At 40.8% G+C, this 27874-nt stretch overlaps 1 protein-coding gene across 1 annotated transcript in view; it reads right to left on the bottom strand.

The window, feature by feature from the left end:
• The window catches only part of LRP2 (LDL receptor related protein 2), a 197737-nt gene that overhangs the window by 130858 nt on the left and 39005 nt on the right, over nucleotides 1-27874 (bottom strand). The window contains exons 3-9 of the mRNA XM_082689243.1: nucleotides 26332-26454; nucleotides 19077-19193; nucleotides 5840-5950; nucleotides 5394-5507; nucleotides 3873-3989; nucleotides 2305-2457; nucleotides 790-909 (exon numbers count right to left, since the gene is read on the bottom strand). Of these exons, the coding sequence (XP_082545369.1) occupies nucleotides 790-909; nucleotides 2305-2457; nucleotides 3873-3989; nucleotides 5394-5507; nucleotides 5840-5950; nucleotides 19077-19193; nucleotides 26332-26454 (855 nt within the window). The remainder of the gene's footprint in view (nucleotides 1-789; nucleotides 910-2304; nucleotides 2458-3872; nucleotides 3990-5393; nucleotides 5508-5839; nucleotides 5951-19076; nucleotides 19194-26331; nucleotides 26455-27874) is intronic.

Raw genomic sequence — 27874 nt, 5'->3', positions numbered from 1 at the left:
TAAAAAACTAAAAACTGATACTTGGCCATAGTAATTCTCCCATCAGAAGATCCCATCCTGATCACAGAAGGCCACAATGCCAGCTCACATCACAATCAAAAATTTCCTAGTGGGAGAAATCATTCTTATAATTCAGATAAGAGAGATGTAAGAACTATTTGGTACACCAGCATCCAATTCAATGCCAGCCAAACTAATAGTGTTTGCCCTTGAACAAAGCTTCAAGAAGCTTCAAGTAGAGGTCAAAATCAGGGGAATTAACAAACAGCATGGCATGGGCACTGACTGGCCACTATGGTCAGCGGGGCAGTGAGCTGATGATCCTTTCCTCTTAGGCAACCACTCTTTAGTTGCTTGTTGGAGGTTGGAGCACCCTGGAGAAGAGACCAGGCGAGCAGGGTAGGATAGCTGATGGGTTCAGGCAGCAGTTATTACCAACCACATGGATGTATTCCAATATTGAAAAACCAGTAGAGCCACACCAATCCTGCTTCCGAACACTTAAGAAGGAAACATCAAAGACTTCCTCCTTCATCAGGCTGTACACAGGTATCCATGGAGCTGGTCAACTCACTCAAAAGAACCACTCTTTTTGCCTTGTGCCCCTTGCAAGTTTCTCCAACTTAAAACTTCATATTGTCCAGGTTTTCTATGGGGACTATGTCCCTCTTTGTTATAACGACTGCCACTCCCATCCACAAGCACAAACACCTTGATATTAGAGATCACAGAAGGCATCAGTGCCACAGCACGGTGACAAAACATTCGACACTGCCACTTGTCACTTACCAACACAGCTGCGGGTATTATTCGGGTCAACGATAAAACCTGGGGGACAGTAACACATTCCTCCATTTGGTGACATGTGGCATTGGTACTCACAGCTCAGCAGAGAACACAAATTCCCATCTAAACAGAGAAAAACACTTGGTTAAGTGAATGGTGACCTCTGGACAAGACTGTTGTACCTATAATGTAAGAGTGTCTTTTACCAAACCTAAAACCCAAAAAAGCATGTAGTAGAGGCACAGAAATTATCAGCCTTCAAGCCTTCCTTATTATGCATGAAAAGCTCAACTCATATTTTTAAAATACAACTCCCTAAAAAAAAAAAAAAAAAAATACAACTCCTTTTAAAATTTTAACTGTGCGAATATAAGCCATCTTAAGTGCTCTTTACTGAAAAATCAGATCATAAGTCCATCTTTTTGTCTACATAATAGAAAAAGTCAAGAATTCTCAAGTGACTAGATTGAGAATAACATTAAACATGTTAATCATGGCTACTTCTAAACAACTTCTAGATAATTTACAGAGTGCACTATTGATGAAGTCAAGGTCTTAAGTTGTATTCCCTTACAGGACAGTCACTTGTCCACACAGTTGACAGAGTAATGGAGTACAGTCATAGAAGAAAAAAAAAATAAAAACTAGTTCAAGGTGTATGTCTCAAAAACCAGAAGCTTCTTTACTGAGTGCAGCCAGGTTAAGACTTTTCCATTAAGTATAAGCCAGGAAATAAATCTCCACAATATCTTTAAAATCATGGAAATTGCCATTGAAACCACTCTGCCTGAGTTTAGGAAAAAACACCATGAGCATTTTATAGCTCCTCCCATCAAGAGATGGAGTCTGTTTCATCAATCCATTGAATCTGGGCTTGGCCAAATGATTTGCTTTGGCCAATAACGCTTTTAGCAAACATGACCTAAGAAGAGATTTAAAAGAGCTTATACACTAAGGTTCACCTTTTCTACTATCTTGCAGAAAGATACCAACCTGAGCTTTTACTGCAACATCCTCGACATGTGAGTGAGCTGGTCTAGGCCTTAAGAACTTCCTAGCCAACCCACAGAACTAAGAGAAATAAATAGTAAGTATTTGTGTAAGCCAGTAAGCCTCGGGATGGATAGATATGCAAATACTGATACTCTCTGTATTTGGGAATCTATTATAGAAAAACAGAAACATTGGGGCACCTGGGTAGCTCAGTCAGTTGGGCATCTGCCTTCGGCTCAGAGCATGGTCCTGGGATGATCCTGGGACTGGGCCCCACATCAGGCTCCCTGCTCAGCCGGGAGGCCTACTTCTCCCTCTCACATTGCCCTTGCTTGTGTTCCCTCTTTCACTGTGTCAAATAAACAAAATCTTAGGAGGGAAGGAGGAAGGAAGAAAGGGAAGAAAGAAAGAAAGAAAGAAAGAAAGAAAGAAAGAAAGAAAGAAAGAAAGAAAGAAAGAAAGAAAGAAAGAAAGAAAGAAGAAAGATCTTGATCTGAAGCCACCCAGATAAATTTCCATACTCACCACAGTGTTGCCCTTTCGTGCTATTGTTTTCATCTTCTCCTCCTGGACAATCTGAAGTCCCATCACAAACTTTTGTGATTGGGATGCATTTTCCAGACTCTGGACAAGCCCATTCACCTGGGTAGCATTCACGAATATGGTGACTACTGCTTTCTGCAGGGGAGAAATAAAAGAATCACAGGCCATACCACGGGTGGAGCCAGCTCTTTCTGATCCATGGGTCTACAAATGACCTAACTGGTACGTGCTAACTCTAACACTGATCTTTTACTGGGATTCTAAAGAGTGACAAATGGGGAGCACCAGGGTGGCTCAGTCATTAAGCACCTGCCTGCAACTCAGACCCTGATCCCAGGCTTCTGGGATCAAGCCCCACATCGGGCTCCCTGCTCTCTGGGAGGCCTGCTTCTCCCTCTCCCACTCCCCCTGCTTGTGTTCCCTCTCTCACTGTCTATCAAATAAATAAACAAAATATGTTTTTAAAAAAGAAGTGATGAATGATATTAAGTTCCATTCTTTCTAAGGTAGGGAGTTCTCAGCCAGGTTACAGGAGTAAGAAGAGACATGGACCTGAATTATCAAACTAGATTAATAAACCCTAGAAGAAAATTCAGTTATTTAAATCATGAATTACAGAACTAGACTTTATCGAGGTGATGCCAAGATTCCTGAGTTTTTCATCTGTTTTCATCTTTTTGGACCAGGATGTGCAGTAGTGGGTTGGGGTGGGGGTGGGGCTATTTAATTTTTTTTTTTTCCTTTAGTGAAATGTCAACAATGTAAGAAAACCTATGACTAACTGTAGGGAGACTACTTCTTGGACAACCAATACCAATGGATTTTCCCCAAGCATCACTCTCATTATTATACTTGCTTTAGGGTGTGGGTATTAGGAACTTCTGAACTGTTCAAGGCACTACTGGTGAAGGAGGTGATACCACTGGAATTTCCTTCTCAGAGAATCTTGAAACAATTCCCTGAGTAGCTGCCTTTCCAGCAACTACCAGTCCCTACTTCTTCCTCACATGTTCTGAGTAAAATAAGTCAACATGTGTTGTAGAAGGCAGACAGACTGCCCCACCTACTCTACTTCATTGGTAAGAGGAAGAGATTATATTTCATACTGTAATTGAGTTCACTCTCTTTTTAAGAAAAGCTGGTGAAGTCACCTCCTTCTTCCCCACCAAGTTAATTAACCTACAGCCAATCCATAGATAATTTCTAACATAGATAATCCACACAGATAGAAATTAACAAGGGAAGTAGGAATACAAGTTCTGGAAAACACTTTTAAGAAAATGCTTTTCAGGGATGCCTGGGAGCTCAGTTGGTTAAATGTCTACCTTCTGCTCAGGTCATGATCCCAGAGTCCTGGGATCAAGTCCCACACTGGGCTTCTTGCTCAGAGGGGAGCCTGCTTCTCCCTCTTCCTGCCACTCCCCCTGCTTGCGCTTTCTCCCTCTCTCTCTCTCTCTCTCTGTCTCTCTCTGACAAATAAGTAATACTTTTAAAAAAGAGGCAGAGAGAGAAAAAGAAAATGCTTTTCAGTCAGAATCTCTCCTCCTTACCGCATCCATTTTCATCGCTGTTATCCTTACAGTCGTTCTCTCCGTCACAAACCGCATTTTGACTAATGCAGTAGCCGCTGTGGCAAGTGAACTGGTTGCCTCTGCAGGTCTCATAGCCTGGAAAGAAACAACAGCTGCACTCCAAAGACAAAAACTGCTTGGGAAAAATCAAAGAGTTCACCTCACGGCCTAAACTTCTGTCAAGTATCTTGACAGAAAGATGTGGGAAAGAAAAGGGGGAGGAGAAGGACAAAGAAGGGGAGAAAAGGAAGAAAATATAACAGCACCTGTGGGTCGAGGAAATAAACTCAGGTGCCGGTCTACGCTCTTCTCAAGATCAAAAACAAGGTGGTCTGCTGTCGGCTGACACAAGAACGCAGACTGATAAACGTGCCTCAGGCATGGCAATGCCCAGCGCACCCTTACTTTATCACAAGCAGTGAACTGCTATCCACAACCAAACGCTTCTGAGTCACCCGTTCCATGTTGTCACATTCTCTCTAATACTCTCACTGAAAAAAGCCCAGGGGCCAGAAGGGAAATCAGGCATGGCTCATAAAAAGTTAAGAGTGATGTTGAAAATATTTAACAAGGCAGAGGTGCCAACCAATCAAAACAGGCGTGGTGACAAATCATAATATACTAGTAAATAAATGACCACAAAAAGGTGCCAACTAATTTTGTGAAATTAGTAAAACTCTCTCACAGAGACTTCAGACTACGGATTCCAACAAAATGAGTCCAGAGCTGGCACCAGTGAGAGGTGGGCTGCATTGCAGGCAACGACTTGCGGGGAAAAAAAGTTGGGTCAGAGTTAAAAAGCAGAGGCAACGAAAGCCATCTGTACCCACACTGACTTGCCTATCCCTCCCATTTCAGTGTGGTAAGAAATTTCAAAGTAGGGACGCCTGGGTGGCTCAGTTGGTTAAGCAGCTGCCTTCGGCTCAGGTCATGATCCCGGCGTCCTGGGATCGAGTCCCACATCGGGCTCCTTGCTCGTCAGGGAGCCTGCTTCTCCCTCTGCCTGGGCCTGCCACTCTTGTCTGCCTGTGCTCGCTCGCTCTCTCTCTGATAAATAAATAAAATCTTTAAAAAAAAAAAAAAAGAAAAGAAAAGAAATTTCAAAGTAAAGGGGAGAGCTGGGACCACATATCTTAGGGAACTTCCCCTCCCTTCCAAGTCCTTCTCTCACTCTCCTATCAAGGTTATCAGACCCATTCCTGAAGTATGGGTAATTTGAGAGCCAAGTGACACAATTCACCCTGTCCCGTTGTGGTCTAAAAAAAAAAAAAAAGCACACTATCCATCAGCAATCCTTCAACTTTCCACACTCTTGGACAGTAAAGGAGTCCAGGTCTCGCTTCGCTACAGAAGCTCATGCCACGGGCCCTAAATGATCTTCTGGCTCCATCTGCCATCAGACATAGTGACCGTTTTGTTCAAAAAGAGTAGTACAGTCGTCAGAAAGTAACAACAGGAGGACTCCTAGCAACCCGACCCCGCGTAAGGAAATCACCGTACTACAAGAATGCTCATCGCTGCCATCTTCGCAGTCCAGATAATGGTCGCAGACGTAGGAGTGAGGAAGGCACACCCCACTGTCGCACTGGAACTCGTGGTATGCACATACCTTAGCTGTGTCACAAGGGTAGCAAGGGAGAGCAGAAAGAGAAGTTCAGTTCCACCGCAGTCATTTCATTTCCCGGGAAGATTTCTATCTCAAGCTTGAAAAGCGATTTTTATTATGCAGCAGCATGCTGGTAAATGTTTAACCACCAATCCTCCAGGAACAAAAAGGCCCTGACTTGGGAGTGTTTGCCAATTTCCATGGTGCAAATACTCCCACTGTGGCTGACTTCAAGCTACCAACATGAATTCACTGAACGCAAATTCGGCAAGAGGCTGTGGAACCTGCCAGCATGAGTAAGCCCCAGCACACCACCGCACGGTCTGTACACATTACTTACTGCAATTGTTTTCATCAGAGAAGTCTCTGCAGTCAACTTTCCCATCACATTTCTGACTGCTGTTATAGCAGGCTCCATTGGCACAAGTGAGCTGTTCACACGTCTGGTAGTCTAAAAGAATGGAAACAGCACACAAATCTTAAATAAAGACATTTCTTCTGCAAACACTTCTTAAGTGATTGCTACCTGCGAGACACTGAATGCAGAGCATATATCGAACATGATCCTTTTGCAAAATTACAAAGGGGGTGGTATGCTAATGCGGGAAGCAGGGAGTTCTAGGAGAATGCGTAGTGGAGGGAGACTGGAGTCCAGGGAAGTCTCCTTGAAGAAGTGACCTATGAGCTCAGAGCTGAGGAATGAGAAGGAATTTAACTTATTTCCAAAGGGAAACTTCTTTTACATAATACAGATAACATCGCAGGAAGCCAGTGTGCCACCACACGTGCTTTGAGAAATGAAGGGCTGTTTCTTTTGCTAGAGGGCTGTAGAAAGAAAACAGGCTTGTAGGTCAGGAAGGCTGGGACCTGGGGCACCGCTCAGTTCCTGTTTACCCCTACTCAAGCTGCTTATCCTCTCGGTGACCATTTCTTTATCCATACATTTGGGTAATTCACTTCACAGGGTAGAAGGACCTCAAAAGACCATGTCTCTTAAAGCATTCTCAAAAGCACCAATAACTGTTAGCACATTATACATATATGCTACCAAACAGATGCTTAACTCAGGTTTTCTAAGTGGCAGTGGAAAAATCAGGATGTCCTTTCAAGTCCCGCCCCCATGGGTCCCCAGACTTGAAGTGGGTATCTCTCATGATCCCAAATAAAGGCTTCATTCTGTTGGTTGTTTATGTTTCCCCCACCACACATGACATCCTCTAAAGATCTAGGATCCTGTCCTACCCACTTTAGAGTCCCCAAGCCTTTGAGTGTGGGGAATGGATGCCATTACTCAAGGTACTCTTGAAATGTTAGATACTGCTACTGACTTATCACAGATGAACTTTTTAGTTAAAAAGCTTTCAAAAATATTTTAAGTTCTGCCTTTTATGGTGTTTAATATCCTCCTCCTCGCAAATTGATACTTTCTTGGCCTGATTTTTCTTGTCATTCAAGATTGTTCTCATAACTATTCTCATAAATCTTCAAATTCCTCTTTACCTGAGGAAAAGGAAAAGGTCTCAAAAACTAGACAGTACAGTCTCACTTTCAAGGCTCAATTTTGCACTGAAGAACCTACTTTGAGGTTTCACAGACACAGAGGGTAATTTCTTGGAAAGTCTCAAATATGCATTCAAATAGGAGCAGTGCATAAAAAATTCTGTGCTGAAAATATGTTAAACTTGTACTGTGTTAACTCACACTTTACTAAAAGATGGACTCTCAAATGATACTTTTCCATTTTTTTGTATACTTAAAGAAGCAGCCCAACTATTCTCATCCCCAGAAGTTCAACTGGACTGTGTCTTTAAATACCTAAACTGCCAGTTATATTTAGTCAATCATATATTAAAATGGAATGCATTTAAAAACAGCTGATGAAGATTTTAAATTTTTTCTGAATTTTATTTTTTAAAAGTCCAAGAACCAGCTAGTGCTGAGGGTTATTGCTGTCTTTTCATCACTGAGATGGTATGCATTACAAATGTGCCTTCAAAGGGTCACACAACTCTGTTTATGAATTCTCACTTCAAGAGATGCAAGAGACCAGTGGAGTCTGGCCAGCAGTCACCCTCCCCCATGAGCCAGATAGCTCCTAGAGTCAGTATGCTGTCTAGCCTTTAAAGAGCAGAAGCAAGCAGGAGAGAGATCTTAGAAAAAACCATCTTTGCAGTAGGTAAGGTATCTGTGTATAGAGGAAAATTTATTTGAGCGTGGATGGTGACTACCTCATTTGAGGTTATTACGGTAGATACAAAGGATCTGGGACAAATACACGAAGTGGATCACTTGTTCTCCCCATTCTGCTTTTTGAAAGCCAGTGCCATAAAACTGAGAAGGGAAGAACCACAGTAGTATCCACTGACAGGATAAAAGTTTACTGACACGCCTCATTCCCCCCAACAAACGACAAGGCCAGCTTGGTGTCATCAGGGAGAGTATTGTTATGGTCAGAGGTCAGCAGTTAGACACCCAGAATGAGGAGCAAATAGCTTTCTTGTCTCTGTCCACGCTGATAATGAATCTCTTCTCAATCAGCCAAGGAAGGACCTGCCTCAACTCCTACAAGCTTTCTGGTCTCTTCTACGTGTAGTTAACTCAGGTATATGCCCATAGGAAACACTGCATGGAGTTACCTGACTTGACTAAATACTGAAAATATTTGGAACTCTCCAAAGGGTTCACAGAGGAAATGGTTCCACATCATTCACACTAAGCAAAATAAGAAATGAACAGATTCTATTTCCCTCAAAGATTTCAATTACAAAATGGTTAATGAGTTTTCATCTACCCCAGGAAATAAGAAGTCATAATACCTTGGGATTGGGAGATAACTAAAATCTTTTTTGGTTTATTTGCTGAGGAGGTCAGAGTCTAACCTTGTAAACCTTTTCCCATGCAGCAAATCCATCAGGTAGGTGAACTATCCTGCAAGAGTTTAAGTAAAGAGAAGCGAAACAGAAGAGATAATACACACACACACACACACACACACACACACACACACCCAGAGAAACTTGCTCTTCTAAGTTCTGTCTCAATTGACAGGTAACTATTAATTAGCCCCAGAACTCTAAACTTTCATCTAAATGCAAGAACACACTTGCTCACACCATCTCTTCCCTCTCCTTTCCTTACTTTCTCCACATTCCAAATGTACGTATTTGTTCCCCCAAGTTGGGAAATTCCCATAAATATACATACAAGACAAATGCTTGAAGATTTTAAAGATTTTTTTTCTCTACTAACGATTTTATTTGGAGCAAGAAAGTTCCATGCCATAATTCTGTTTAGATAACCAAGGAGGACATAGTGACTTGAAGACCTCGTGGACCTTCCAGAATGGAAATCATTCACAGCAAAGCAAGATATAAATATTAACACTACTTCTCTATTATCTTGACAAGAAGTCTTTAAATACATTCTATGCTCAGAACTCGGCAAAACGGCCAAAAAGCATATAGAAAAGAAGACAAAGTGATTACAAAGAAAGGGAAGGCATCTAGAAGGTAGATTATGAAACTTAAGCCAAGATTTAAAGGAAAACCAGAAATTACTGATAAAAGTCCTGCTTGAGATACCCGAGACTTTTCAAGGTCCTAGCCTCATCCTTTTAAGTTACTCTGGGTCTAAGGAGTGCTAATCCTGTGAAAGAATGATTTGCCAAAAAAAGTTTGCCAGTGTGGCAACCAGCACTTACCTGCAGGAACTAGCCACAAAAATAAGCAATGACAATAACAGTCATCAATAATATATATTGAAAACTATGTGCCAGAAGTTTGTCTAAGAACTCAGTGTATATGAACCCCTTTCATCCTTATAACGGCCCTTTGAGGTGGGTACTATTACTCTCATTTTATAGATTTTATATACGTGTCTTTCTGAGGTTAAGTAATTTTAAAAAGTTCTGGCAACCAGTAAATTTGAGAGTCAGAATTCAAATTCAGGCAATCTGGTTACACAATGCATGTAAAAAAAAAAAAAAAAAAGTTACAGAAACAAAAGGAAATTGAATGTAAGGAAATAGAAACTCTTAAAAAGAAATGTAGCTTAAAAAGAAAGAGAAATAACGCAAGAGACAAAACAAAGTTTTCCCTTTTTCCATTTAGTTTCCCATTCCTCTTTCGGGGTCTGGAGAGGTGAGACCAACTTGGATTTATGCTATAGTCTACAAAGGACTTTAGTCTGGTATGGTCTAGGAATTCCGTGAACCTCTCTGCTGGGAAACAGAGCTTTCTGGGAGGACCAGAACAAACAAGAGAGTCAGTACCAAAAAACAGACCACAAAATAGCAGGGGATCCACTCTAGTCCCTCCCAGTCAAATTCAAGTCCCTGAAGTGAGTGCCATCACAGACTAGCACCAAGGAACTATAGTAATATACAAGAGAACAAGAGTAAAGCATCTTTCAAGAGAAAAGTCTCTTCCCAAAAATAATTTTGAATGGCTTTCAGTTAAAGGTATAGACATAGTAAGATTTATAAAATGGAAATAGCCATTCAGCACCTTAGGAACAAAAAGCAAACACAGTCACCCCAAGGGCTACAATAATTGGACTAACAGCAAGGATAGATTACGCCACTTTGAGGAACCCAAGCCAAAAAAAGGAAACGCGTTAAGTTATCTAGTTTTCCTTACCCTGCTTTCTTTGTACTGCTAGGTCTTAAGTCCCAAATCCCTATCTCCTCTCTATCCACAGGGACCTGATTTATACCGAAATTAGAAATGTGCCTCAGAGGCACATTCTGCAAAGATTTTGAACTACACTACCTCCTCCTTCCCATGCACAGAACTACCACCCAAATCTGCAAAGACTTATGTAGTTCTAAATTTTTTTTTTTAATTTACTTATTTGACAGACAATGATCACAAGCAGGCAGAGAGGCAGGCAGAGAGGCAGGCAGAGAGAGAGGAGGAAGCAGGCTCCCTGCTGAGCAGAGAGCCCGATGCGGGACTCTAGATCATGACCTGGGCCAAAGGCAGAGGCTTTAACTCACTGAGCCACCCAGGCGCCCCTATAGTTCTAAATTCTTAAAAAAATAATAAAAATCTTACTTTAGCCCTAATATAAGAGCGACTGAGCAACAAATGGATGGAAAATTGTGTACCATACCCTCCAAGGAATAGGGCAAAGAAGTATGGTGTCTTCTCATGGGTGAGCGAATGTTTATAATGTGCACCAGACTTAGTGGTTCTAGAAAGGAACTATGAGGCTGTGGGTTTTCATTCGGGGTACACGACACCTATCTCTTCCCTATGTTACCTGCATGACTCATCTGGGCAGAACGAACAAGCAAATTTGAACAGGAGGAAGACTACCTGCCCCACGGACTTATGAGGATGGCCACTTTGAAACCATAACCAGAAATGGTGTGGCTCAATCAGGGAAATACAAATCCAAACCACAGTGAGCTATCACCTCATACCAGTCAGAATGACTAAAATAAACAAGTCAGGAAATAATGGACGTTGGAGAGGATGTGGAGAAAGGGGACCCTTCCTACACCGTTGGTGGGAATGCAAACTGGTGCAGCCACTCTGGAGAAAAGTATGGAGGTTCCTCAAAAAGTTGAAAATAGAGCTACCCTACGACCTAGCAATTGTACTCCTGAGTATTTATTCTAAAGATACAAATGTAGTGATCCGAAGGGACATGTGCACCCAAATGTTTATAGCAGCAATGTCCACAATAGCCAAACTATGTAAAGAACCTAGATGTCCATCAACAGATGAACGGATAAAGATGATGTGGTATATATATACAATGGAATACTATGCAGCCATCAAAAACAACAAAAATCTTGCTATTTGCAAGGACAAGGATGGAACTAGATGGTATTACGCTAAGCAAAATAAGTCAATCAGAGAAAGAAAATTATCATGTGATCTCCCTGATATGAGGAAGCTGAGAGGCAGAGCAGGGGGTTGGGGGTTTGGGGGGGTAGGAAAGGAAAAAAATGGAACAAGATGGGATTGGGAGGAAGACAAACCATAGAAGACTCTTAATCTCACAAAACAAACTAAGAGTTGCTGGGAGGTGGGGAGGTAGGGATAGGGTGGCTGGGTTATGGACTTTTGGGAGGGTATGTGCTATGTGAGTGCTGTGAAATGTGTAAGCCTGACGATTCACAGACCTGTATCCCTGGGGCAAATAATACATTGTGTGTTAATTTAAAAAAAAAAAAGAAAAGAAAAATAAAGAAAGAAAAAGAAATGGTGTGGCTCAGTTCTCCTACTAGGAAACGGGTTCCAGATAGATTAGGACTCACTGGCAAATCATTGCTGGGTGAAAGCCATTGTGCTAAAAGCCAGTTATCCTACAGAGCACTACCTTCCTTTTCAATAGGATTTCATTCTACCCAACATATATTTATTGAAGTCCACCTTCCTTGACACTTTGCTAAGAACTGGCTGAAGAGGTAAGTATGAGTGAAGCAGAAATTCCCACAGCTTTTTAAAAAATGTTCTATTCAACAAATAATTAGTGCACGCCTACAGGAGTACGAGGTCCCAGAGAAGTGACGAACTGCATCAAATCCCTGCTCTCATGGAACCAACATTTTCTCTGGGAGAGTGGAAGGACAGACATTAAAATAAATGTCCCATAGAGAAAAATGTTACAGAAATACAGCAGGGCAGAATGATAAGCATGACAAGGGAGTCCCTCTCTGATAAGGTGAGGGTTTAACAGGAGCCCCTAGGGTTAGTGAAGTGAAGGTCACTGATGGCAAAGGTGCATTGCCAGGAATGCGTTCAGGAGACTGGTGGCCAAGGGCTGTTTTCAGTGAGTCCAAGAAAGAAAAAGGAGAGGAAACGGGAGACAGGGATATTAAAGACAACTCTATGGAACTTGGTTATACAAGGGGGCCAAGAAGTTGGGCAACAGCTGAGAGGGGCCTTAGGGTCTCTGAATAAACAATGTGCTTGTATGATGGGGATCTAAACAGGAAATTTCTGTTTCCTGAAGGTTTCTGGGCTCTGACTTCTCCCTGAACTGTAAGAACACTAGAAAGGTACATGTGGGACATGATATGATAGATAAGACAGGGTCAGTCTCCCTGCTTCTGCTTTCTCACCTGCGGTACAGAGAGGACAAGTGGGAGCAAGGCTTCCTGGGCAGCATAAATGTGTAACTGAGTTTGAGGAAAAGCACATTCTTCACAAGCCATCCTGGTCCACAGAATGACTCTTTATTCCTCTGTTTCCCCGGCTGGAGTTTTCAGCAATTAGATATATAAAGGCAAATGTTTGAATTCTAAAGAACAGAAAGTCAATAGAAATAAAACTTCACAGACAAAGCAGCCCTAGTTGCAGGCAGACCAAATACTGCTGATTACCAGCAAGAAAGCCTTCATTGTTAACAGGGATTTTATTTACCCTTTCTCTGGCATTCCTAAGTATCAAAAGAGAAGGACTGCAAACCAGTGATAATTAGCTATAGTTTTACTCACACCAAAATCACTCTAATGTGGTACTTGATAAAAGCAAAATAATCTCTTCGCTTAACTGGAAGAAACTGTACAATTTTTGAGCAACCGAAAGTCACTGCAATATATTAACTGAATGACCCATAATTGCTGCATTGTTCTGATGTTTATCTTGGACTCCGCATGAGTGGTTTTTCCTTGATGCTAATCCCATTAGAAGTAAAATGGACTGCAGTTTTGAATCTCCTGTTCTTTGGGGGAAAAAATTAATTGACAAGCTATTTCATAGTAGGGACCATTTTATAGATGGCTGGACTGAAGTATAAAATAACTTGGGGAAAATGAACTTTTACCTGTTTCACAGCTTTTTATACTATATATGTACACACACACCCATACACATCTACACATTCAGAAATAGTTCTCAAACACGAGAATAACTGAAAATATCCTATGCATTTAGGATCAGAGCAGACAAAAAGATCACACATAATAAAAGCAGCTTTCATACGACCCAAAATTTATCTCAAGGATAATCTTTTCAGAGGGATCTCACTATGCTTGCCCTCCTGGCAGTCTCACCCATTCTCTTCCTTCCCATCCCCCTACCTCTCTGAGAGAGCTCTTACACACTCCTCTTTGTTCTGTTCAAGGAATGCCTGCGACAGACACAAGGTGCTCTATGCTGCAGCTCAAGGCCTTGATCTTAGAAGCTTGAAAGGGTAGGCACCATAACCTAGGGGTCTGATCTGACAGGCAGGACTATGAACGATAGGGTCAAGCTTCCTGATCCTTTCAAGTATTGGGGGAAAAGAATTAAGTCCTTCTTTGGAGTTTTTCCAACACCATTCCTATATTTAAGTGGTTTCTAGGTGGCTAATATATTTAGACCCCTTCCTATAGACAACCTAATTTCTGAGCAATAGAAAAATGAAAGTCACCCTCATAGGCTGATCGTACATTTGTGTACCAGTAATGTTCCCCATGTATCAGGACACAGAAACAACAGAATAAAGTGTCATGTCTCACAAAAATGATGGATTGACTAATCCATCATATTCTAACATTCCAATTTAAAACTAATGAACAGCTACTAGATACCTAAAGGGATGTTTAAAAGAGCTAACTAAGTATCTCTATGACCAAAGGTGTCTTAACAACCATCCTCAATGGCTGAGTTAGACATTATGTGCCTCCCAGTGGAAGTATGTGTCTATATTCAAAGTATTTCTGCCCCTCCACACAGAGAGAGAGAGGGAGAAATCCTTGCATTTTCAAGCCTCTAAACCAATGTTACTTTCAGCTGCGCAGTGGTGGGAGATTTAGCTCCCAAAGGACATTTAGCCTTGTCTGGAGACATTTTTGATTGTCATAAATGGGAGGGCTGCTGGTTTCTAGTGGACAGAAGACAGCGTTATGGTTATACATTATACAATGTGTTAGACACCTCCCGGTGGTAAAGAATTATCTGGCCCCTATGCCACGGGCAACGAGGCTGACAAACCTTGCTCTAGATCTAGCTACCAATTTCCAAAAAATATAAGGGACAGATTAACATGTTCAAGGACATCAAGCGTTGCAATGAGCAAACCCAGACTGTGGGAAACTCAGGACAAGTAGCTTGTTTTTTTTCAACAAAAACATTGCAAGGAGTTAAAAACAGAAATGGAAGGCAAACTTTCAAGTCTAAAGACAGCAACTAACTCCCATGCATAAATTTTATTTGGACTTTGATTTAAAATACTATAAAAAATAACAAGCCACTGGGGAAATTTTAAGAATTAATTATTTTAAAGAACAGTTGTTAACTTTTAGGTATGGTCATGAGATTGTCATGTTATGCTAGGTTTTCGTCCGTATGTTTTGGAGATAAATAATCATTTAAAGATAAAATTAAGGTGATTTGTGAGAACTGCTTCAAAATAATGGGGAGAAGAATAGAGAGTTTTATAGATAAGACAAAATTAGCTAAGAGTTGGTAACTGATATAACTTGAGTGATGAGTACAAAGGAGTTGATCTTAAAATTCACCCTGCTTTTGATTTTGTTTAAAACCTTCCAAAATAAAAAGCTTTCAACAGTAATTCAGGCAAAAATACTCTGTAAACTCCCATTACTAAAGAAAGTATTACAAAAGCATGAGCATAGGGTTTACACCTAGGTTAAAAGCCTGGCTCCTCCACACTTGATTCTTGACAGTTTTTATAATCTCTCTAAAAGAGATGGTCATCACACCCACCTTGTGGTATTAATGTAAAAATTGTACAAACCAGGGACTGGTGCCCAGTGCATGGCAATTCCCCTCCCCATTTTCCACAAGTGTTCCGAACAAAGAGGGAAAACAAAATGAGGCCAATCTGTCTCTCTATATTAGCACTTTCTGAAGACTTTGACCCGGGCCATTCATTTCTTTCTTGTCCCAAACTGGCTGTGGCCAGGAGATCAAAGCACAAAGAAGTATGAAGATTCTTTTCTTAATTTCCTGATTGGTTAGACTTTTTTTGGTATTCCTGCATAAGTAACACATAGTGATAAATAAACAAGGCGAAGAGAAATAGGAAAGAATACTTCATTATAAAACCCATTTACATGTGTCAGATCCATCTCAGGGTTATGAGCCCTGAAGGATTCATGACTTGTAGGATTCTAGGAGCAATTAACTATCATCTAAATCTGGCTCTCTTTCCTTAATAACAAATCCTTGTTTCACCTATTCCTTGTACTTAAAAAAAACAAATAAAAACTTGATTAAAAATTCCTGCTCAGATATTTTTTAAAGCTCACTCACTTCCTTTTCTTCATTCCTTTCTATACCAGCTGCTGGCATACTCATACACTGCCAGCTTTTTTCCGGAAGGTCTATTGGCAAAGCCGTGGGGCAGTTGTACTGGTGACTTTAGACTTGGCTGCAGGGTGTTCACATGGAATAAATCCAAACAGTCTGTTTCAGCTGCCTTTTATTTTCCCCAAAGTAGTATTTCCTTCATTCCCATTGCATTTCCAATAAAGCACTCATTTTTATCCACTTGTAAATTAGGGATAAAGACACAGACTGTTGGCTTGTGGCACAGCCTCTGGTTCTCTCTTAAACTTGCACAAGCTAGAACTTTCTCCTTTTGTAAATAAAGTCCTTCATGAAAAGCGATCACCAGACTTGGAACCAGAAGCTGGATTTAGCCCTAGCACTGCCACACATTGTACAACCTTGAACGAGCCATTCTGCTCTTCTCAGTCTCCGTTTCTTTATTTGTGAGAGTATACTAACACCTGCCCTATTGTCCTCATTGAGGAACCTAATTAAGAATAATAACCAAAATTCATATAACACTTAGCAGTTTATAAAATACTATAAAATATGTGAACCATTGCTATTTTTTTTAAAGATTTTATTTTTATTTTATTTCACAGACAGAGATTACAAGTAGGCAGAGAGGCAGGCAGAGAGAGAGAGGAGGAAGCAGGCTCCCAACTGAGCAGAGAGCCTGATGCGGGGTTTGATCCCAGGACCCTGGGATCATGACCCAAGCCGAAGGCAGAGGCTTTAACGCACTAAGCCACCCAGGCACCCCAACTATTATTAATCAAAAATAATTTTTTCACTTGCCACAATGAAGAACCTATTGTTTGCTTTACAAAGTACTGAGAGGCCTTGACTCATGGACTTGTTATTTTGTGACATTCAGACAGACACTACCATCTTTATAACAGCCAGTACTAAGTCTAAATTTTCAAAGTGAAAAGGTGGGGGGAGGCACCTGGGTGGCTCAGTGGGTTAAACCTCTGCCTTCGGCTCAGGTCATGATCTCAGGGTCCTGGCATGGAGCCCCTGTCAGACTCTCTGCTCCATGGGGAGCCTGCTGCCCCCCCCCCTCTCTCTGACTGCCTTTCTGCCTAACTGTGTGTTATTTCTCTCTCTGTCAAATAAATGAAAGCTTAAAAAGGAAGGAAGGAAGGAAGGAAGGAAGGAAGGAAGGAAAAAACAAGAGAGACCTGGGGCACCTCGGTGGCTCCATTGTTAAGCACCTGCCTTCAGCTTAGGTCAGCTTAGATCCCAGGGTCCTGAGATCAAGCCCAGCATTGGGCTCCTTACTCAGCAGGAAGCCTGCTTCTCCCTCTCCTACTCCCCCTGTTTGTGTTCCCTCTCTTGCAGTCTCTCTCTCGGTCAAATAAATTAAAAAAATCTTAAAAAAAGAAAAGAGACCCAAATTAGAGGCAACATAATATCTTTCTGAGAGAACATTTAAGTTGGAAATTATACAACTGTACCAGCAATTCTGCTGGGAAATGGAGACACAAAGACAAATTGCACAGTGTCCTCTCAAAGGAAAATAGACTCAAAGAAAGAAAGCATGAAGGAGAAGAGGTGTTTCTTAAACTGCTCCGTGTGCTGGGGTGCCTGGGTGGCTCAGCTGCTTAAGTGACTGCCTTCAACTCAGATCATACTCCCTGCTCAGCAGGGAGTCTGCCTCTACCCCTCCCCACTCCTCCTAGTGCTCTCTCTCTCACTCACTCTCTCTCTCTCAATAAATAAAATCTTTAAAAAAGTAAAATAAAATAAAATGCACTCTGTGATAATGATGTGGATCCAACATGAATCTGGACCTGTTTGGACCCAGACCTTTCCTTTTCACATATACTAGTATTTCTTCCATGAAGAGTACAGTTTGAACAGTATAGTGGAATGATTTGCTCATAACCAGTTTATGTTAGCTCCCTCCCAAGGGCATAGCACCTGACTGAGAAATGGAACAAAATATACAGAAGATGGTCTTCTCATCAAGAAACTTAAAATAGGGGCGCCTGGGTGGCTCAGTGGTTGGGGCTGCTGCCTTCAGGTCGGGTCATGATCTCAGGGTCCTGGGATCGAGCCCCGCATCGGGCTCCCTGCTCCGCAGGAAGCCTGCTTCTCTCTCTCTCTCTCTCTCTCTCTCTCTCTCTCTCTGCCTGCCTCTCTGCCTACTTGTGATCTCTGTCAAATAAATAAATAAAATCTTTAAAAAAAAAAAAAAAGGAAACTTAAAATAAACCATTTGAACCAAAGGAAGAAATTTAGGAACAGGCCAGAAAACTAAATCAAATCAAAATGACCAAACAGTAGAGGAGGTGTCCCGTAAGAATGAATTAAAACTAAAATCTCAGTGGGAGACATAATAACTAAGAAGTTTGTGATCAAGTTTTCTAAGCTACACAAAGTCTAGCCACTGATTACTGGAATACCAAATATTAAGACAACTCCCTAAGCTTGAAGCACAAATTTAAGAGCAAAAGAAAGTAACATCACTCAGCTCATGGTAAACTTGTGAAATGCAGCCTGTCAAATGAAATTCAGGAAAAAAATGCATAAAAACTCAAGGGAGTTCTGGATAAACTCGTAAGTGATATGTTTGCAAGGGCTTTTAAGCAAAACTAGGTATGTCTGAAGCTAAAGACATAGATGGACCACAGGACTGATGGACCTCGATTAGACTGACTACAGGTCTACTGACACAGTAGAATCATTTCTATATTCTTGTAATCTAACAATTCCACATAAATCTCAAGAGGGACAGATTACTCCTTACTTAAAATTTTTAAGATGTTCATGGTACACCATGACTGCATTCTCGTATTTTGGTTATGATAAAAATCTCAACATTAGACCATAGAATACTGGGATTTCTATGCCTTATCTTGTGGTGATCAGCTGCAAACTGATGTAATAAGCCGCCAATGGAGAAAGCCATTTTCAAAATGTAACTGTTTTCCAAACTGAAAAATTGCTTGAGTCCGTAAGAGCAGAAAAATTAATGAGATGTTTTACACAGAAATTCACCATCATAATTTTTTTAAAAACCCAAACTGACAAAACTGGATCTTATATTCAATGTATTCGGTGACCTCTCAGGATTCTATGTTAATGTTAAAAGTCCCTTACTTCAAAAAAATACAGAAATTTGATGTGCTAAGGCAGGACACACTTACAATGTCTTGCTAAAAATAGCCTCCTATCAGAAGATCACCTCTAATCCACAAAAGAATCTGCCAAGAGATTTCAATAACAAGAGGCATATTGTAGGCATTTCTGTCCATCAACAAATCTAACAAATTGATTAAAATGCCAAAGGGACAAAGGGGGAAAGCAAATACAGTGCAAAGACTGTAAGGGACTCACGGCAGTCTTTCTCGTCAGTTCCATCTGAGCAGTCTGTGACGTGGTCGCACCTGTATTCGTTTGGGATACATTCACCATCGGAGCATGTAATTTGATGGCTTGAGCATGTTCTCCCAGCTGTGAAGGGGAAAAGATATTACTTTATAATTACTGCCAAAGACAGACCAGTCCACTGACATTTACCAAAGATGAGTGAGGAAATGTGAAAGCAAAGGCAGGAGAATATATTGAGCATAAAATTCATAGGCTCAGGAAGCAGGTTACCCAGCTACACCAAGGTAGACAGCTCACAATGCAAAAGTAAAGATATCATCAGGATACTATTAAAATGCTCGCAGAATTGGGGCACCTGGGTAGCTCAGTTGGTCGAGCATCTAACTCTTGATTCTGGCTCAGGTCATGATCTCAGACTCCTGAAACTGAGCCCCAAAGCAGGGACTCCATACTCAGAGGGCACACTCAGAGGGGAGTTTGTTTCTCTCCTTCTCCTTTTTCTCCCCGCGCCCCCCACCGCCCACTCGGGCTCACCCATGCATACATCTGCTCTCTCTCGCTCTCGTTCTCACTCTTTCTAAAATATATAAATAAAATATTTTTTTTAAAAATGCTCATGGAATCCCATCAACACTTAGGCATGTTAGTGTAGACAATTATATTATCAACATGTGTTGAGAATACAATAATCTATATGATAAAAGGAATGAAAAAATTTTGCATATATACGTAGGAGCTGGGGATCAGTAAGATTCCCCACTAAAACACTGAAATACTTGTTTAAACAAAAAGGATATATGCCAAAGGGTTATAACAGTGATTATTTCTGAGTGATAAAAATACGGGTGATTTTTTTCTTTAGAGTTCTCTCTACTCTTTAGAACTCTTTAGAGTACTAAAAATCTCTTTAGTACTCTTTAGAGTGCTTTAGTAGTCTTTAGAGTACTTTCTACATTGAAGGTGTGTATCACTTCTATAAACAACTTTAACTAGCCTGTTTTTATCCTATGTTGATCACACTCCGCAAAAGCAAGTCATCGGTAGTTTAACAAATTTGCCTCTGGATAAAACAGATCACATCTAAGGAATTGAGTCTACAAGCATCATGTGAATGCTGTTCTGTAAGCCCAGGGCAGGAATTATCATGGGATTTGGGGAATGGGGAAAATGTGTTCCACTGAAAAAAAATTACAATCATCGAATGGAAGTAAAATTTTTTCCCCTGAATTTTTACACAGTTTCCTATACTTCTAAAGAGAAATGATTCTCAAGTTCAGCAAAATTTGTTTTTCTGAAAAAAAAATTTGGTTTTCTGGTGAAATTAAGCATTAGTTAAGTGGTATGCCATCATCTAACTCTAAGAAAAACCTTTGTAAAAAACCTTTGATAATCAATCACAGCTTTAGAGTTGATACTTGAAGATTCAAACATATAAAGGTTACCATGTGATAAGTAAAACATTAAAAACTATCCATAATTAGCACCCTTTCCCACGCTTAAGTGATTATACCTTTCATGTCATTTCATTCCTTCTTTGTTTAATAAAATTAGTTCATTATAAATTGTTATGTAATTCTTTAATAGCAAACACGATTTTTTCTAGTCAATTTCTGACACTTTGACAGTATAATTTCGTATTTTCTCCCAGTACCTTGTATTAATAAAATTAGGATGGAACAACTTTTCTAAAAGTCACTTAAATATCTGAATTCTGCCCCGAGTAGACACAATTTTATCTAAGTAAGGCTAAAAGATTAATACTTCCTCATAAAATGCCCCTATAATACTTAAGTGTATATTGCCAATTTCCACATAAAAATTTTTTTTTAAGATTTTATTTATTTATTTGACAGAGAGAAATCACAAGTAGATGGAGAGGCAGGCAGAGAGAGAGGGAAGCAGGCTCCCCGCCGAGCAGAGAGCCCGATATGGGACTCGATCCCAGGACCCTGAGATCATGACCCGAGCCGAAGGCAGCGGCTTAACCCACTGAGCCACCCAGGCGCCCCCCAATTTCCACATAAAATTAAAGAACTTTTTTTATTCCCAAACAGCTTTTCAAACAAAATATGAAGAAAAACTAAATCAAGTGCCAATATTATTTTAAGTCTCTTGGCTTTCTTCTTAAACTGAAGCCTAAAGTAATTCTATACTTTGTGCTTACACTTTCAAAGGGTAAGTTTAGGAGGGAGTAATTAAAAGCTCATTCAAACATAGAGAAATGATAAATTAAAATTATATGGATCCATCAACCAGTCTGAGGCTAGGAGTCACTTACTCGTTACATAAACATCTACTGAGGGCTTATTACATGCCACAAAGTATACGTACAATGGGAATACAATGGTGAATGAGGCACAGTCCCTACCCTCAAGGAGCTCATTATTTTCTAGAAAATGCTTCAAAGACTTAATGAGAAAACAACGATGAAAGTGAAGTACAGGCATCCAAGGAATTAATTATAGAAGGATCAGGAAGGAGTGCCTAATTCACTCTGAGATAAGAGCATGAAGAGGGACAGTGTCTTTAAGAGGTAACACCTCACCTGAGTCCTACAGGAGAGGCGGCTAGGTTAGCTAGGTCAAAAGGGGGAAAGGACTCTCTAGCAACGAGCATTCAGGCAGCATGCACAGAGCTCAAAGAGGGACACTGCATGACATGCCCAAGGGAACTACGAGCACTGACGTGACCCCACATGGAAATTTCAAGGCATGAAAGGCCAAGTGATAGACATGGAAAAGTAAGCACCAGCTGTAGCTTAGAAGCCACCGTAAACCAAGTTAGGGAGTTGGAGGTTTCTTCTTGAGGTGATACACACAAAAATGTTTTAGGGATTTAGTCAAATCTTTCTAGCATCAGTGTCAGGGAGAACCCAAGAAGGCACAAGGTTAGAGACAGGGAGGCCAATCCATAGGCTGTTGCAGTCGCCCAGATAAGAGATTACTAACACTGGGGCGCCAGGGTGGCTCAGTCATTAAGCGTCTGCCTTTGGCTCAGGTCATGATCCCAGGGTCCTGGGATGGAGCTCTGCACCAGCCTCCCCGCTGAGAGTTCCCTCTCTCTCTCTACTTGTGTTTCCTCTCTCTCTCTCTGTCAAATAAATAAAATCTTAAAAAAAAAAAAAAAAAAAGATTGCTGGCAGTAATGATAAAAATAGGAAAGGGGTGAACTTTTAGAGATGTTAGGCCAGAGTTGGTGACTAAATATGGGTAAAAGAATGAAGAATAATTCCAAATTTCTAGCTCAGGTGCCTAAGGGATTAGGATATCCTTTCCATGCTAACTGATTACATCTTTAATGTCACTGACCGCCATCTTTATATTTCCTCCAATAAGATGCCTTCATTATGAAATATGTTTTATAATATTCCAGATTAACAAGGAAAATGGCTTAGATCTGCCTACTTCTAATAGTTTGAGGCTGATGTTGTATTTTCTGAAGTTAATTTCTATGAAAATATAATTCACGTAGACCAGAAAATATAGAAGGAAAAACCAGGCCAGGGGAGAAGATGATTAACTCCTTTGGACACTTGAACTTGAAGAATCCTGAGGATCTCCAACAGGTAGCTATACAAGAATATGCAAGACTGAAGTGAGGGCAAGAAATCTAGGTCATAAGCATAGATTTGGGTAACATCAGCCTATCCAGTCACTGAAATCGTAAGATTGGTTGAAATTATCCTGGAAAAGTGGAGAGTAAGAAGAGCTGCTAAGTGCACAGCTCTAAGTAACAGCCATACTCACAGATTTGGTAGCAGATCAAAGCAGTTCAGGAAAGAACTGGAGAGTGAGGAGTCACGGCAGTCAAGGTACTAGTGTCAAGAAGGAGAGAGTGATTGCCAGAGTCAAATGCAACAGAAAAGTTCATCCAATGATGAAAAAGGAAAAAGTATACACTCTGCTTGATAATCAGGAGTTCTCTAGTGACCTTAGTGAATACAGCAGTGGCATATTCTGTAGCTAATGGATGTCTAATGAAGAATTTTCTATCATTAAAAATGCAAAAATTATGGGGCGCCTGGGTGGCTCTGTGGGTTAAAGCCTCTGCCTTCGGCTCAGGTCATGACCCCAGGATCCTGGGATGGAGCCCCACATCGAGCTCCCTGCTCAGCGGGGAGCCTGCTTCCACCTCTCTCTCTGCCTGCCTCTCTGCCTGCTTGTGATCTGTCTGTCAAATTTAAAAAAAAAAAAAATTTTAAATGCAAGAATTAGGGGCACCTGGGTGGCTCAGTCAGTTAAGCATGTGCCTTCAGCTAGGACACGATCCTAGGGTCCTGGAATCAAGCCCTTCTCCCTCTACCCCTTCCCACAGTCATTCTCATTCTCTCTCCCAAATAAATACAAAATCTTCTTTTAAAAAATGCAAGATTTGGGGCGCCTGAGTGGCTCAGTGGGTTAAGCCGCTGCCTTCAGCTCAGGTCATGATCTCAGGGTCCTGGGATCGAGTCCCGCATCGGGCTCTCTGCTCAGCAGGGAGCCTGCTTCCCTCTCTCTCTCTCTGCCTGCCTCTCTGCCTGCGTCTCTGTCTACTGTGATCTCTCTCTGTCAAATAAATGAATAAAATCTTTAAAAAAAAAATGCAAGATTTATCTCAGGAAATCCATAGTCATTTAAAGTGGTATGTAACATTGCTTATAAATTACTGCCATCAAGTTTTCTCCATCTCTACTCCCAAATATCTTTATTCCAAGTTGTCCTAACTTAGGAATCTGTATCCCCTCTGAAAAGTATTATTATTAGCAAGGGGTCATCCACTACATAGTATCACTATCTACAGTTCAGCTTTCTTCCTACTTTGTGTGGGAAGCAAGAGAAAAATGGAACCAAAATGGCCTATCTAGCCAAACGATAAGTAACCCATCATTCATTAATTCATTCAGTACCCATCAAGAACCTACTATCCGCTAGACAAAACAACAAGTCTTAAAGATGCAATCTAAATAAAGCATAGTCACTGCTCTCCTGACATTCAGGATCTAGCCCCATCCTGTTCCCACTGAGTACTCACTATCTGCAGATGATCCCTTCTTCCCAGGAGGACCACTGAGGGGGTAGGAAAATTGTTTCCTACAAACACAGGTTTTTTTTCCGTTGCCCTACTATGCCTGACAATTTCGATTCCACTGGTCAGTATTTCTGAGATACCATGCCCCATCTCCCTCTTTCAGATCTGGTCTCTCTTTTCGCCATTCCACCTCACATCCTGACACACAACCGGACCTCATCTAGACATGCCATGCTCCTGATTGGCCTTGATTAGCTCCTGCCCATGCCTTCCTCGGAACTGTCATCTGTCACCTCCACGGCCCTACATAATTTGCTAGTTTCCCCTTCAACATTTTGTCCCAAATATCACCATCCCTTTGCTGAAAGACCCCCTGACCACTACTGACAAGCCCTAACAGGCTGCTTAATCATACAGTTTTCATTTTAGGTTTAAATCAAAGTCGAACTCATGGGCATTTTGGGGATTTCTAGTCTCTTCCTCAAAAGACCCTCGGCCTGACTGAAAAGAGTTCACACTCAATGCTGGAGTCCAAAGGCCTGGGCTAAATTCCAAGCTTTTATAAATGTATCCAGGCCCTACTTAAGGCGACAGAATCTCCACTGCTAGTCACATAACAACTGAACAAGTTCTCACATGAAGCAGTCATCAAAAACATGTTTCTTCTTTGATCTTTGTCAGCAATTACTATAAAAATGCCAACAGGATCTTGGCTGACATCTTAAAAATCAACACAAAGTGAAAACAAGTGTCCATGATTTTGTGGGGTGTGCATGTACTGTAACAGAATGTTCAGTAGGCTCAAAGGTAAACACCACACAATGACGAGTTGGACTCCTTCACAGGACAATTGGGGTCAAGAGCCTGAGGTAGTTCCTGACAGAGTGCTATCTTCTCTCCAATTTCCACCTCAGTCCAACCTAGACTTCTAAAAGGGCTTTGGTTTTTTTATTTGGGGGTCTTCTTTTTTGTTGGGGACGGGAGTATCATTTAAAAATATACATGGAGGAAGGATATCATATTCTCTCTTCTAGATGTTCAGATTAGAATTAGAGGGATATAAAATCCAGGACTTCCACAGCCTTCACGCAATCACAGAAAGCCAGCCGACTGAAGAAGGCAGAGCAGAAAAGTGGGAGAAAAACTGGCTGATGTTACTGAAACTGGGAATTAATCAACCCTGGGACAACACTAAATTTAGGCTTCTTACTGTGTGAGATAATAAATTCTCCTTTTGCTTAACTTTTTGGAGTAGTGTTTTCAATTCTTTGCATCTAAAAACATCCCCATTGATACAGAATAATTTTAAATTATATAAATATCCTTAACAGAGAAAGCAAAAGAATGATACACATGGCTTATTTCTCACAATGCTTCCCCAAGATGACTCTCTCATCCAAGTTATTTACACCCATGTCAAATCCTTTTCCAGTCTGAGCCCAAAGGAATCAGAATTTAAGAGTTTCTCCCAGTTTGCTGCCCTAAACCTCCTCAGTGCCCCGGAATGCAGCAACTGCCCAGGTCATCACGATGGCTACCATTCCTTCTCGTTGCGGCTCATCCTATGCAGACTCTACCAGCAGTCCCTGAAGCAATAACCAACACTGCCTCCAACAGACCTAGTACTAGCTCCACTTCCGCTTGATTACCAAGAAGATAGTCTAACACTGAGGCAGAATGGAGAGGTTTCAATGGAGAGTGCACTGCAGGAGCAAAAGGATCCATCCCACTGCCAACCACACAAAGGAAGACCCCACCTACAGATACCACGAAATGTTTGGTCTCTTTATTGAATGTAACACAATCTTAGTTAAATATTGGGAACCTGGGCGTCTGGGTGGCTCAGTGGGGTTAAGCCACTGCCTTCGGCTCAGGTCATGATCTCAGGGTCCTGGGATCGAGGCCTGCATCCGGCTCTCTGCTCAGCAGGGAGCCTGCTTCCCTCTCTCTCTCTCTCTGCCTGCCTCTCTGTCTACTCGTAATCTCTCTCTGTCAATTAAATAAATAAAGTCTTTAAAAAAAAAAATATTGGGAACCTATCCTATTTCCAAACAGCTGGGGTACGTTTATAACTCCTCGGCACATTCAGACTCTCAGTATCCTCTAACCCTGAGTGCAACGGCAGCATAGGTTCTTCTGTCGATTAAATTCCAACTCAGCATTTTTAAATCATCCCATTGTTATTGCTTTTATAACAGGTTAGATTTTAGGTGTCTAGGAGGCCAAAACAAAATCCCTCTTATAAATCACTTACGACAATGCTGATGTTCATCTGAGCCATCTTCACAGTCCTGGTCACCGTCACACTCCCAGATGTTAGGGATGCACAGACCTTCACCGTGACACAGGAACTGGTCCGACTTGCAAGAAGGGGGAGCTAAAACAAATCAGAAAAGGACTCATTATGTCGAACAGTCACCCTACTATACCAACAAGCAGTGTTTATTTCAAAAGAATCTATGTTAACTCCAGCTTCATCTATTTGCTATATATAATAAACAATCCCCTGCAAGAATCTGTGGACTCTTGCATTCAATGCCAAATAATCTCAGCAATGGCCTCACAACAAACTGACAATCCAAAGCAACACACAACTACAAAGAATAAAACAAAAAGCCAAAACATATCCATACAAAGCTATGACAAAATATATTAAATTTAAATAAAAATTAACCATGAGTTATTGTTAAATTATGTGAAATGTTTTGAATTGAATAATTATTATTTCTACAATTTTCTTGCCTTATGATCTTTGGCAGTTTGAGCTTCCATGTACACACCGTAAAATGGGAACTATATTTGTCTCATTCTTTGCTATAAAAAATCAGTTAAATAATAAACGTGGAAGTGCAGTATAATGTTAGTTGCTATCTCTACTGTCATTGGCACCATTGTTATGGTCATTATTACAGAACATAGTTATTACATTAACAATTTCTAAAGTGATGTTTGTATACCTATTCATTTATTCCTCTATCCCAGAATATGCATTTCTTGCTTTTCTGCTCTTAGTATTTAACCTAAAAATGAACCTGGGAAGCCCAGAGGAAGTGAATGGATAACACATAACCATGTCTCTACAAACAGAGCTATTCCCTTGCTCAAAATGTGATTCACAGACTGGCAGCACTAGCATCATGTGGGAGCTTTTAGAAATGCAGACTCTCGGGTCCCACTCCAAACATGGATGCAAAACTTGCCCTTTAACAAGATCCCCAGGCACTCAATTTGTGCATGGAAGTTTGAGAAGTACTGTACAGACCTATTCCTCATCCTTCTCTCATTTTCAAATGCATCATGATCCAAACGACACACCAGAGTTTGTTCCGTTGTCCACTAGATGACCAACAATTCAAAACTAATAAATTTTTCACCTGATTTCTTGAGTGTTGGATGATAACCCTTGTCTTTCACAAAATCAGAATGAAAGAAATTACAGGACTGCAACTAATCACATACAGCAAGCTGAGAAAGTAACAGATATTAAGGGCTGGGATTTGTGCAGGAAAGAAGCCTTCAATGGATGAATTAACTTCACTATACCTTTGTTTCCTAATCTGAAACCTACCCCGGAATATTAAGAGAACTAAATGAAGAAATACATGTAAAAGTAATTTTTTCATTAAACTTTGGGTTTATAATACTACTATGCTTTTAACTATAATTTTTGAGGTTCTGAAAAGTTCAATGGATTTCATTCTTCTTAGATTTTATTTTATTTACATTCAACTAATTAACATATAATGTATTACTAGTTTCAGAGGTAGAGTTCAGTGATTCATCTACAACACCCAGTG

This window comes from Mustela nivalis (assembly GCF_964662115.1).
Source record: "Mustela nivalis genome assembly, chromosome: 11".
Lineage (NCBI taxonomy): Eukaryota > Metazoa > Chordata > Mammalia > Carnivora > Mustelidae > Mustela > Mustela nivalis.
This window is presented reverse-complemented; position numbering and strand designations above follow the sequence as displayed.